At 43.8% G+C, this 12,269-nt stretch overlaps 1 protein-coding gene across 2 annotated transcripts in view; it reads left to right on the top strand.

Moving 5' to 3' along the window:
- The window catches only part of SCML4 (Scm polycomb group protein like 4), a 122,118-nt gene that overhangs the window by 70,685 nt on the left and 39,164 nt on the right, over positions 1-12,269 (top strand). For both annotated transcript variants that reach the window (XM_032165209.2, XM_032165201.2), the window contains exons 3-5: positions 7,031-7,160; positions 9,932-10,132; positions 11,658-11,852. In XM_032165209.2, coding sequence (XP_032021100.2) covers positions 7,031-7,160; positions 9,932-10,132; positions 11,658-11,852 — 526 coding nt within the window. The remainder of the gene's footprint in view (positions 1-7,030; positions 7,161-9,931; positions 10,133-11,657; positions 11,853-12,269) is intronic.

Raw genomic sequence — 12,269 nt, 5'->3', positions numbered from 1 at the left:
TATGCTGCCAGGAAGAGGCCTCTCTTCTCTCCTCCTCTCCATTTACCCAGTTTATTCTGCCACATCCTGTTTTTAATATTTTGAAAACAAACACTATTTTAGAATAGTTTTCAGCTTACAGAAGTGTTGCAGAGATAAAACAGAGAATTCTCAAGTACCCCACACCTGGTTTCCCCCCATTTTTAACATCTCATATTACTGTGGTATGTTTGTCTCAACTAGTGAACCCATCATAATACTTCATTATTAAATAAAGTCAATATTTTATTCCAATTTAATTAGCTTTTCCCTATTCTATTCTATTCCAGGATCCCATCCAAGATACTACATAACATTTAGTTGTCATGTTTCCTTAAGCTCCTCTGGGCTAGGAAAGTTGCTCAGAATTTCCTTTTGTGATGACTTTGGCAGTTTTGAGGAGTACTGGTTGGGTATTTTGTAAAATGTTCTGCAATTTCAGTTTGTCTAATGTTTTTCTCATGATTAGACTAGGGTTAGGGGGCTTGGAGAAGAAGATCCCAGAGGTGACGTGGCATTTTCATCATATGGTGAGAGTACATGCTAGTGACATGACTTATCACTGATGATGTTGACCTTGATCATATGGTTGAAGTCTTATTTATCAGGTTTCTCTATTGTAAAGTTACATTTCCCCTTCATTTCCTCACTGTACTCTTTGGAAGTACTCACTGTGCACAGCCCATCCGTAAGGAGTAGGGAATTATGCTTCACCTACTTGAGGGTGGGGTGTCTACATAAATTATTTGAAATTTTTATGCATGGGAGAGTTGTTTGTTCTTTCCCTTTTATTTACTGAGTCAACCACCTATTTATGTCAGTGTGGATTCATGAATATTTATTTCATACTTTGAGTTATAATCCATTACTGCATTATTTATTTGTTGTTCCTCTTGGTCCGAATTTGGCCATTGGGAGCTCTTTCAGTTGGCACCTGTGTCCCTGTAACCAGTCCCCACCATTGTGTGTGTTTTATTTCCTTAGTATTTTCTTACTTTCTGGCATTACAAGATGCTCTAGGTTCCCCTTGTGTATTCCCTACCATAGTCCTAAAATCAGCCATGTCTGCAAGGAGTTTTTGTTCCTTATATTGAAGAATGGTGTTAGAAACCACTATATCAGAGCTCTGTTTTGTCCATTTAAAAAAACAAAATAGACAGCTTTTTTTTTTTTTTTTTTTTTTTTTTAAGAAACCTAAGGCAACAACTACAAAGACAAATGCCCTGCCAGAGAACAGCTTGGATAGGTTGCGACAGACAGGGAACCCCGCATTCCACTGGGGAGAGGTTTGCGCTGATGGACTGGGCCCTGCATCACACTAGAGCAATGCTTCTAGCCAGTGGGCTCATATCCATGCTCTTCTATTTCAGGACTTTTCTAAAATCATGGGTGACTCCTTTTTCTACATTAGGCTACTTTTTATTCTTTATATTAAGCAATGGGATTGAAATTTCTGAATGCTAAGTCAAAAGGGTATTTCTACTCGTGATTTATTATCTAGCAAAGGATATTTTTAAAAAGCTACATACTACCCATAGTTGCTCATGACTTTTTCTTTCATTCAAAAGTTCTAGCAGTTGTTTTAGAGACTGGATGAATACAGGTTTCCTTGCAATCAGGCGATTTAATCTAATCCCTGTAATTTCACTTGGACAGAAATGGACAGAAGTAACAGCCAATTATAATTCCATTACTTCATTTGAGGTGGGTTCAATGAGCAGATTCCTCCCTAGTAATTTTTTTTTTTTTTTTTTGAGACAGGTTCTGTCTCTGTTGCCCAGGCTGGAGTGTAGTGGTGTGATCATAGGTCACTGCAGCCTCGATCTCCTGGGTTCAAGCAATCCTCCTGCCTCAGCCTCCTGAGTAGCTAGAACAACAGGCACATGCCACGATGCCTGGCTAATTTTTTAAATTTTTAGTATAAAAGAGGTATCACTATGTTGCCCAGCCTGGTCTCCAGAGCTCAAGCAATCCTGCCATCTTGGCCTCCCAAAGTGCTGGGATTACAGGTGTGAGCCAATACACTTGGCCTCTAATAAATATTAAAATGGTGAGAAAACATTAGATGTTAAAGTCATTAGGAGGTTTATATGAACAGTAAACAGTGTCTGGATATTTACATTTTAGTCATCAGCATCATCGTCATTTTTCTAGGGAAGAATCACAAGTATCTTTGTGTGATTTGCTTAAAGACCATAGAGGAAAAAATAATTTGCCAATTCCATTTTTCCCCAGTGAGCATTATTATCTCTGTGATGGCAGTTAAGGGCTTTAAGCTTGTGAAGGAGGATTTAGCCAGGGTTATTCCAGAAGTCACTGCCTGGAGTCCTCAGGGACTCTCTCACCACCAGCCTCTCCGTCACAAGGCATGGAAAGCCTTTCATTCCAAGAAAGGCAGTCAGGGGACCCTTGGTGCATGGCGTCCATAAATAGGCATGGCGGCCGCCACCCTCATGACACTTGGCAGATGACGAAGTCACACCAAAGTCAGAGTCACTGAGTCAAAGCAGGTTTATGATCTCCCATTCCCATGACTGAGGCTTCTTTTAAATTATGTTTATAATATTTAGCAGTGTATTCCTACAGGATATGTCCTTTAATTTTGAAATGTGACACTCAGAATAAGATGAAATCTCTATTGTTAATTATAGTTTCTGATTAATATAGAGGCTCCCTTGAGAGCCTGAAATTCAGCACCCATTTGGCACTGGGCAGCCAATGTGCTTGCTGTTGACTGATCTCATTTCACATTCATTTCTGCACATCCCAGTGCCCCCTCAGTGCTGCTCAGCAGCCGTGCTCCATTCCCCAGGCCTCCTACTCTCCCAGTTCATGACCATACCCACCTCCTCTGCCCTCCCACTCAGCTTCCATATCTCGGGGAAATTGGAAGCCATGGGAAGAGACCTTCTGCAAGCTCCCACCTCCACATCCACCCACCCCAGCATTCAAACCTTTATATTCTGTCTTGTGGCAATAGATGGAAAGTATGTGTGTCCTCTTAGGCCACGGCCTCCCTGATGCACTAAATCTCCTACCCTCTCACCTACTCAAAGCCCTTTCATGTGAGCAGGTCTCCACACACTCTTCTGTACAATTAACTTTTCTCTTTCTACTGGATTATTTTAATCAGCATTAAAACACTATTTTTTCTCCCATCTCAAAAACAAAAAACAAAGAATCCTTAAAATTAATTTTTTAAATTTTTCTAAAAAACACATAAAATTTAGCATTATTTCTAAAATTTACCATTATTGAGTTTGCCATAAAAGTCAATAGTGTGAAGTATATTCACATTGTTGTGCAACCAATCTCCAGAACATTTTCATCTTGCAAAATTAAAACTCTCTACCCACTAAGCAATAACTCCCCATTCTCACCTTCCCCCAGTTCCTGGCAACTACCATTATACTTTCTGTCTCTGTGTATTTGACTTTTGGCTATTGTAAATAGCGTTGCCATGAACGTGGATGTGAAATATCTCTTGGAGACTCTATTTTCAATTTTGGGAGGTATATACTCAGAAATGGAATTGCTGGGTCATATGGTAATTTTATTTCTAATTTTTTGAAAAAGTGCCATACTCTTTTCCATAGTGGCAGCACTATTTTACACTTCCACCAATAGTGCACAAGGGTTCCAGTTTCTCCACATCCTTGCCAACATTTACTATTTGCTGGGGGGGGTTTCATTTTGTTATTTTTTGTTTTGTATTTTTTTTTTTGATAGTAGCTATCTTAATAGCTACCAGCAAGGTGGTATCTCATTGTGGGGCAAAAAAAATATTTTAATCCCACTTTGTTCCTTTGCTATGGCTAGTTCTCTGCTCCCTTTTTTGACAAAACTCCTTGAAAGAGTTGACTTTACTTACTGACCCTAATGCTTCTCTTTCCGTTTTTCCAATCAGGAGCTACCCTATTTTAAAATCTCAACTCAAAGTATAACTCCTCAGTTGCATTTCCCATGCCCCTTGCTTCTTTATTTTCACCATTAGCTCTTATTGCCATCTAACATACTATATCATATACTTATTTATTCATTTATTGTCTCCCCGCCCCCGCTGGCCATTAGAATGTCAGTTCCACAAGGGCAAAGATTTATTCTTATTCCAATTCAACCCACTCTGAACCACCTTTCTTGTTGATAAATTGCTAAATCTAATGGCCACTCCTAGTCTTACTTGTCTCATCAGAGCACTTAGCATGGTTAACCGTTATCTCCTCCTTGAAAGAGCCTCTCCATTCACTCCCACACTCCCACCCTCTCCCAGTTTTCTTTCTACCCCATTGGGTGCTCTTTCCTGATTTCTTTTTCTTGTCCCTTTCTCATTTCTCCAGGTTCTTTGTGTTGGAATCTTGCAGGGCTCAGTGTTTGGATCCTTCTCTTCTCCATCTATACTCACTTCTCTGATGATATCTTCCATTATTATGGTCTGACATACCAACTCTATATTCATGATTCCCAAACGTACATCTTCATTTAGTCTCTCCCCCAGAACCATATACTCTACTAGATACAACTGCCTAGTAATATCTCCACTTGGATGTCTAGCAAGTATCTTGAACTTGACATGTCCAAAACTCACCCCTGATCTTCTCTAGCCCCCTCCACTCTATCCTCCTTCCCTGGAAAACAAACAACAACAACAAAAAAACTACTCCACCTAGAGCCCTCCTGGTGTCAATGCTTGAAGTCATCTTTGACATCCTTCTTTCTCTCATATACCACATTCAATGTGTTGGTAAATTTTGTTGGTTCCACCTTCAAAACGTGTCCAGGATCTGTCTACTTCTCATCACCGCCACTGCTATCACCACGCTCCAGCCTACTGTCATCTCTAAGCTACTGTAGGTTAGTGGTCCTCCCACTTTTGCTTCTTTCAGTCTCTTCTCAAGACCACAGTCAGAAAGATTGTTGGCCGGGCACAGTGGCTCACGCCTGTAATCCCAGCACTTTGGGAGGCCAAAGAGGGCAGATCATGAGGTCAGGAATTCGAGATCAGCCTGGCCAACATGGTGAAAGCCTGTCTACTAAAAATACAAAAATTAGCTAGGCGTGGTGGCGGGCACCTGTAATTCCAGCTACTTGGGAGGCTGAGGCAGGAGAATCATTTGAACCTGGGAGGCGGAGGTTGCAGTGAGCTGAGATGGTGCCATTGCACTCCAGCCTGGGCAACAAGAGCGAAACTCCATCTCAAAAAGAAAGAAAGAAAGAAAGAAAGATTGTTAAAATGTTAGTTTAGATCCTATTGTTTCCCTGCTCAAAAGAGTTCAGGAGTAATAGCTAAAAGCCTGACAGTGTCCTGCAAAGCCCTGCCCAACCTGGCTTTATTACCTCTCCAATCTCATTCTGGCCTCCCTACAGTTGCACAAACCCTCCAGGCATACTGCTGTCTCAGAACCTTGGGGTTTGATATTGACATTGCCTGGAATATTCTTTCCCTACACACTGTATGACTTGCTCCCTCACCTCCTTCAAATCTTGGGTGCAATTTCACCCAAGAAATGCCTCAACCTCCTTATTTAAAAATGTCAGCCTAAAGTACAACTCAATTACACTTCTCATGCCCCTTCCCTCCTTATTTTCATCATCAGCTTTTATTAATATGTAATTTACTATATCATTCACCCATTTATTCTGTTTATTGTCTGTCTCCCCCCAACAGAATATCAGTTCCACGAGGCCAAAGATTTTTGTACGCTTTGCTTCTGCTGTTTCCGTAGCAGCTGGAAGAGTGTTGGGCGTGAAATAGGCTCTCAATATATATTTGTTGAACGAATAAATGAGTGAATATAGAATGACTGGGGAACTAGCAGTTCAAATACTATTTCTCCATGACTATTATTAGTATTCTATCCTAAAAATCCAGGAAGAAAGTGAAGATATAGATGAGGACTGCACACATGTTAACAATAGGACATACAACCTTGCTACTCAAAGTGTGGTCCATGGACCAGCAGCATCAGTCGTGCCTGGGAGCTCATTAGAAATGCAGAATCTCCTGTCCCAGCCCAGAACTCCTGAATCAGAATCTGCATTTTAACGAGACCCCCTAGAATGTTGATTGCAAAAATTGAAAAGCTTTGGTTTTGGGCAAGGCTCCCCAACCTTAACCGTGTATTAGAATCTCAGTATCTTTAAAAACTCCGGATGTGTGAGTCTCACTTCCAGAGACTGACTTAATTGGTCTGGACTGAGGTCTAGATATAGGTCAGAGGTGAAGACAAGGACATGCCTGACTTTCTTCATTATTTTTGGGTAGACAGCTAAGATTAAAAGCTTGTCTCTGTACTAGTCTTGATATAAAGAGTAACTTGTTAATGTGGATATCAACAAGTCATCAACTATTCATCTTTCCCTTACTCCATAAGAGCAAATTTTAACTCCTCCTTTGTGGTTTCAAGTGAAATCATCAAAGTGGCCACTGCTCACTCTTGTGTCCACATCCAGGCTAGTTTTGTCAATCTGCTGCGGGAAATAAACACAGCAGTATGTCAGCCTCTTGGAGGAATGGCTCCTGCTCTCTTTTCCGGCAGGATCCAGTGATTTTTGTGAGCAGAGAGCTTGGGAGAGAGTGAAGAGAGCTTCAGGATTGGTCTCTGGTTGGATGGATAAAGGGAAAGCCCTGTCCACAGGATTCTAGGGAACACATGGGGTGCAGGCTGGAAACTCTCCTATCCTGCATTCTGCACTCAAAGGGTTCATGGAGGCCAACTCTTTGCATCTCTGTGCTCCTGCACTCACTGCCTGACACTGTCATTTCCTGGGTGGCTCCTCTGTAAGGGTGGAATGAGAGGTGATCTCTGAATGTGACCCCAAATATGAATCCTGAGCATGAACTTGTGACCCCAAATATGAATCCTGAGCTGCAGCTCAGGCCCCGAAGCTGCAGGATGGAAAGGTGTGGAAGCATGATAGAAGAGCAATGGTTAACTGCCGTCTAGGACAGAATCTGGAAGGGTGTAGAGAGCATTGCCAGATTCTCATTGACCAAATGGGCTCTCTCTTCCAGATCAAGTCTCGGGTTCTCATGACTCCCTTAGCCCTCTCGCCTCCGCGGAGTACCCCAGAGCCCGATCTCAGCTCCATCCCTCAGGACGCAGCCACAGTCCCCAGCTTGGCGGTCCCACAGGCTCTCACAGGTAGGTCTGCAGAATGAACTCCAAGGCTGTGATGGTCTGTAGAGAACGGGGCAGACACCATCTAATTGTTACTTTGTGGATTAAAGAGTTGTTGCTGAGATGGCTCAAATGAGGGATTTAGTGTGCTAGCTAGGCAGCAGACAGGATGACCAGAGTCTCTGAGAGCACCAGCTTACGTGTCCCACAGCTTGGATTATTTAGAACTTGGTTTTCAGTGCAGCTTGGGTTTAGGTGGTTACTTTGGTTGGAGGGAGGTGGATGACGGGGACACAGAGTGGCCAGATGTTTCTTTTAGGAGCCAGGGTCGCTGATCCGTTGCACTGATCTAAGCTTGCTCACCTTAAACAGTGCTCTTGTTCCTGTGTTTGCTCTTCCGGATTTCCTAAGGATCCCATTCTTCCTTAGTCTGACCCACTACCCTCCAACCCAGTCCGGGTAGCAGGTATCCCAATCTCTGTCTCTGGTGGGGCATCCACCAACTGACAGTTTCATTATAATAGTAATGACAATCTGATGGTGTCTCTCTCTCTCTCTCTCTCTCTCTCACACACACACACACACGCACACACACACACACACACACAGAGAATCCCCCTATGTCACAACCCCAGCCCCTCTCCCATCCCATTTAAATCCCTTCAGTCCCTCCCATTGCTTTTAGATGAAGCCCAGGCTTGTTAATCTGGGCGACAAGGCCCTGCAGGCTCAACCCTGTGGTTCAACCCACTGCTCTTCTCTCAGACTGGCCACAGGGTCTTAGCATATTCTCTCGCTCCATCTGGAGTGATCATCCCTTCGGACCACCCTATTCCTCCTTTATATCTCAGATCAGGCATACTTCTCTCCAGAAGGTCCTAATGAACTTTCCTGCCAGGGTCCCCCAGATGGGCTCTCTTAGCCCCTCCCCATGTTTCTCATAGCCACAGTTTCACATGGTCTCACCTCAGTTCATGAGATCATCTGAATAGGCCTACTTCCCCCACCAGCATGTAAGCTCTGTGAAGGCGGGGACTGTTTCATTTTGTTCAAGCTTTCTTTGTAGGGTGTAGCATAGTGCCTGCATGAAGGTCCCTTATTAGATTTTTCTTATCACCTGGGATGAGACCTGGACTCTACCAGAGTGTCTTCCAAAAGACTTGATCCAAATTCCTGTTGCATCACTGGCTACAGTTTTTGAGCAGTCAACTAACTTCTTTAAGCCTCAGTTTCTTCATTAGTAAATCAGTAATAATACCACCAAACCCACATGCTTGTCTTGAGACTATAGTAAGTGCTAGAAAAAAAAAAAAAAAAAGCCTATTTCTTCACCTTTGCTGTTACTACTTAGCCTTTCCAAAATGCCATTGGTCTCCTCCTAAAGTCCCTCTTCAACACTCCTTTGCACCAGTGGCCTCTAAGGTAAGATGCTTATGGGAGGATGATGGGGAGTGAGAGGGCAGATACACAAGAGGGGTCATTAATGTATGGAAGAAAATATAACACCTGCTATTCCTATTCATCTTATCTCATCCTTTTACAATTTCTATTTCTTGGATATGTTTTACAATGTATGCGATGCTTATTAGACAATGCTTTACCATGTCATTGAAAGTGAAGGAAATAACTTTTGTGTCTTATTTCCAAGTTTTGGATAGTTTTTTCTCAAGAGGTCGGCCAGGGCACTCTTCATTTATTAAGGAATCTGCCTTGATGTCTGAGACAATGAAAAAGCAGTCTGAAGACAGGCTGACCAGTTTGGCAACTGTTACCAAATTACAGGTGGCATAGGTAGTTGGAGGTTGGAATTTATTCATTGTCATAGAATAGAATGAAGTTGAACTTGTATAAACTAGGTCTGAATACCTCACCCAACTGACCGAGCTAATTTTACTGATGATAACTAACTCTTCGGGCAGTCTTCTCTGTACAAAATCTTCCTGCTAAAAAAGGATTTATATTTCTTTTTCTCTTTAATTGCAAAATTCATAAAGACTCCACTTGATTTGCTGAAATCTATCATATATGAAAACCAGTTTTGTAGACATTCTAACATTTTTATGTTTATACATATAATATTATGTAAATAACATTTACATAATATTATTATATTATATAAATTAGATACTTTCCTGTAAAAAATTCACACAATACATTAATACAGTTAAGAATGTATATAACCTATAAATAAATAAACATGGTTTGGGACATGTGCCCCCCCAAATTTTTATCAAAAGTGTGGAGACCATTGACTGGGTTCACCTAAATGGGTTGTTGAATGTTTATTTTCTCTGAGATTGTAAATAGCACTGTCTGTAGAGCTTTGTTGAATATATAGTCTCTGGAGTGATCAGTGGCATCTTGATTTTTTTGTCCGTAGACGGTTAACAAAGAAATGGCAAAAATTGTCTATAGCTTGACAGCTCCTTTGGAGGAGGGAGAGGAGGTTTTGTATGTACACTTTCCCAGCATGGAAATACCTTTATACACACGGTCCGTGTGGGCCACCATAATGGTCTTTAATTCAGATTTCAGTAGATCAGAGTGGACCTACCTATCCAACCGTTTCCAACCAAGAAAGCACCCGAGGTCAGGCCCTGGCACTTGGGGTGTCTAACCCTTTTGCCTCTTTTACTTCTTAAGTTGGGAAGAATCCACCCCACTTTTGCCCTTTCCAGCTTTCCCAAGGCCAGGGCCAAAGGGGCATGGCTGACACATCCCCCATGTACACAAAGGCCGCCAGCTGGCCTGATGCGTGCCTGATGCTGAGGGCTTTGTGGCCTCTGTCTCTGCAGTCTGCCTCTACATCAACAAGCAGGCCAATGCAGGGCCCTATCTGGAGAGGAAGAAGGTGCAGCAGCTCCCAGAGCATTTCGGGCCCGAGCGGCCGTCGGCGGTGCTGCAGCAAGCCGTCCAAGCCTGCATCGACTGTGCCCACCAGCAGAAGCTGGTGTTCTCCCTGGTCAAGCAGGGCTACGGTGGCGAGATGGTGTCAGGTAAGGCCTGGGGCAGGTTGCATGAGGAGGCCATGGGTGTCTCTCTGCAGAGGAAGCAGCCATACTCAGGCCTGGAGACAGCAGGTGTGGCCAGGGTCTGTCCTTCATCTGCTGGGCTCCTAGGGCCTTTATGAGCCTGTGAGCTAAAAGCCTCTCTCAGGGTTCAAGGAGAGGATGATTCCACGCCCGGGTAAGAAGACTGAATTTCTGATCCTCATTTTGACTCTTCTCCTTCTCCTACTTCCCACTTCCAACCCACTGTTTTTTGTTTTTTTTTTCTCCACTTCAAAATATATCCAGAATCCTTTTGCTCCACTTCAAAATATATCCAGAGTCCAACCACCTTTCACCACCCACTGCAACCTCTCTGGTTCTTTAAAAATCTAAGTCAGATCATGCCCCTCCTCTGCCCTAAACCCTCCAATGTCTCCCATGTCACTCCAAGTAAAAGCCCAAGTCCTTACAAAATCCCAGAGGCCCTGTGTGACCTGGCCCTGGCTACCTCTTTAATCTCTTGGTTACTTCTCTCTTGCTCCCCACTGTTCTAGCAGAGATGACCTCATGGATGTCCTTTAGGTTCTACTCAAATGCCACTCTATCAAAGCATCCTTTCTGACCCCTTGTCTAATATATCGCCCTTGTCACTCTCCATTCTTTTATTTATTTATTTATTTTGAGACAGGATCTCACTCTGTCACCTAGGCTAGAGTGCAGTGGCACGATCACGGCTCACTGCAGCCTCGATCTCCCGGGCTCAAGCGATCTTCCAACCTCAGCCCCACAAGTGGCTGGGACTAGAGGAACATGCCGCCAAGCCTGGCTAACTTTTTACAATTTTTTGTAGAGATGAGGGCCTCACTATGTTACCCAGGCCGGTCTCAAACTCCTGAGCTCATGCGATCCACCTGCCTCCCAAATGCTGGGATTACAGGCATGAGCCATCACACCCGGCCTCTCTGTACTTCCTTACTCTGCTCCATTCCTTCTTCATAGCACTTACCACCATGCAGGGCAGTGGGGAAACATCATGGCTTCAACCCCATCTCAGGGCATGTCTTATTATTCAAGATCATTCAGAGTCAGAGAAATCCCGTCTTCCATGGTCACAGCCTCTCCTCCGGTTTTATCCCCTGATGTGATGTGATAGAAAGGGCACTTCACCTCTGTGGTCCCAAAGAACCCATAACCCTCGTCTAATCATGAGAAAAACAGACAAATCCAAATGGAGGGACATTTTACCCTGAGCAGTACTCTTCAAAGCTGTTAGAGTGATGAAAAACAAGGCAAGACTGAGAAACAGTCACAGACCAAGGAGAGGAAGGAGATGTGACAACTAAATGCAATGTGGTATCCTGGGTGGGATCCCCACCAGAAACAGGACATTGTGAACAAACAGGTGATATCCAGATATAGCCTGCTTAGCAACAAAACAAAAATGAACAAATGAAAAATCCTCACCAGGGCGGATTGACTTGCGGTTTTCTCCAGTGTCCGGCTCTAAGCTACCGTCTCTCTGGTTTTCCAGTCTCGGCTTCCTTTGATGGCAAACAGCACCTGCGGAGCCTGCCTGTGGTGAACAGCGTTGGCTATGTCCTCCGCTTTCTCGCCAAGCTGTGCCGAAGCCTCCTTTGCGACGACCTCTTCAGCCACCAGCCCTTCCCCAGGGGCTGCAGTGCCTCTGAGAAAGTCCAGGAGAAAGAGGAAGGGAGGATGGAATCAGGTAGGCCTCGTCCTGCTTCCCCCACCTGCAGGGACACCTCCCTGTCCCAGGTGTCTCTGCCCTTCCACTACGGAGGGAGCCATTGTAGCTCCTGGGAGTTCTGCCACTGGAGCCCCATGGGCTCCCTGTCTGGGTGCCTGGGAAGTATTTGAAGCTGGCTGGGACAAAGGGGTGCCTGGACAGTCCCCACCCCAGGCTGCAGAGGGAGGTGGTCCCTCCAGCTATTAAGAGCTGACATTGTAACTTTTAGGTCTATGTTATTAGAATTTAGACAATGAGACCACATCACATCATATATGACAAGAAAATTTCTTCACTCTCCTCTAATTGAAACTCTGGGCATTTGTCATTTTTGAGTAGTAGGAGGACTACAAAACTAAGGAACTCATCCCAAAGAAACTAGGGCTATAGAACTGA

This window comes from Hylobates moloch, unplaced genomic scaffold (assembly GCF_009828535.3).
Source record: "Hylobates moloch isolate HMO894 unplaced genomic scaffold, HMol_V3 SCAFFOLD_2, whole genome shotgun sequence".
Lineage (NCBI taxonomy): Eukaryota > Metazoa > Chordata > Mammalia > Primates > Hylobatidae > Hylobates > Hylobates moloch.
The sequence above is the reverse complement of the archived record's forward strand: the minus strand, read 5'-3'. Positions and strand labels throughout refer to the sequence as shown.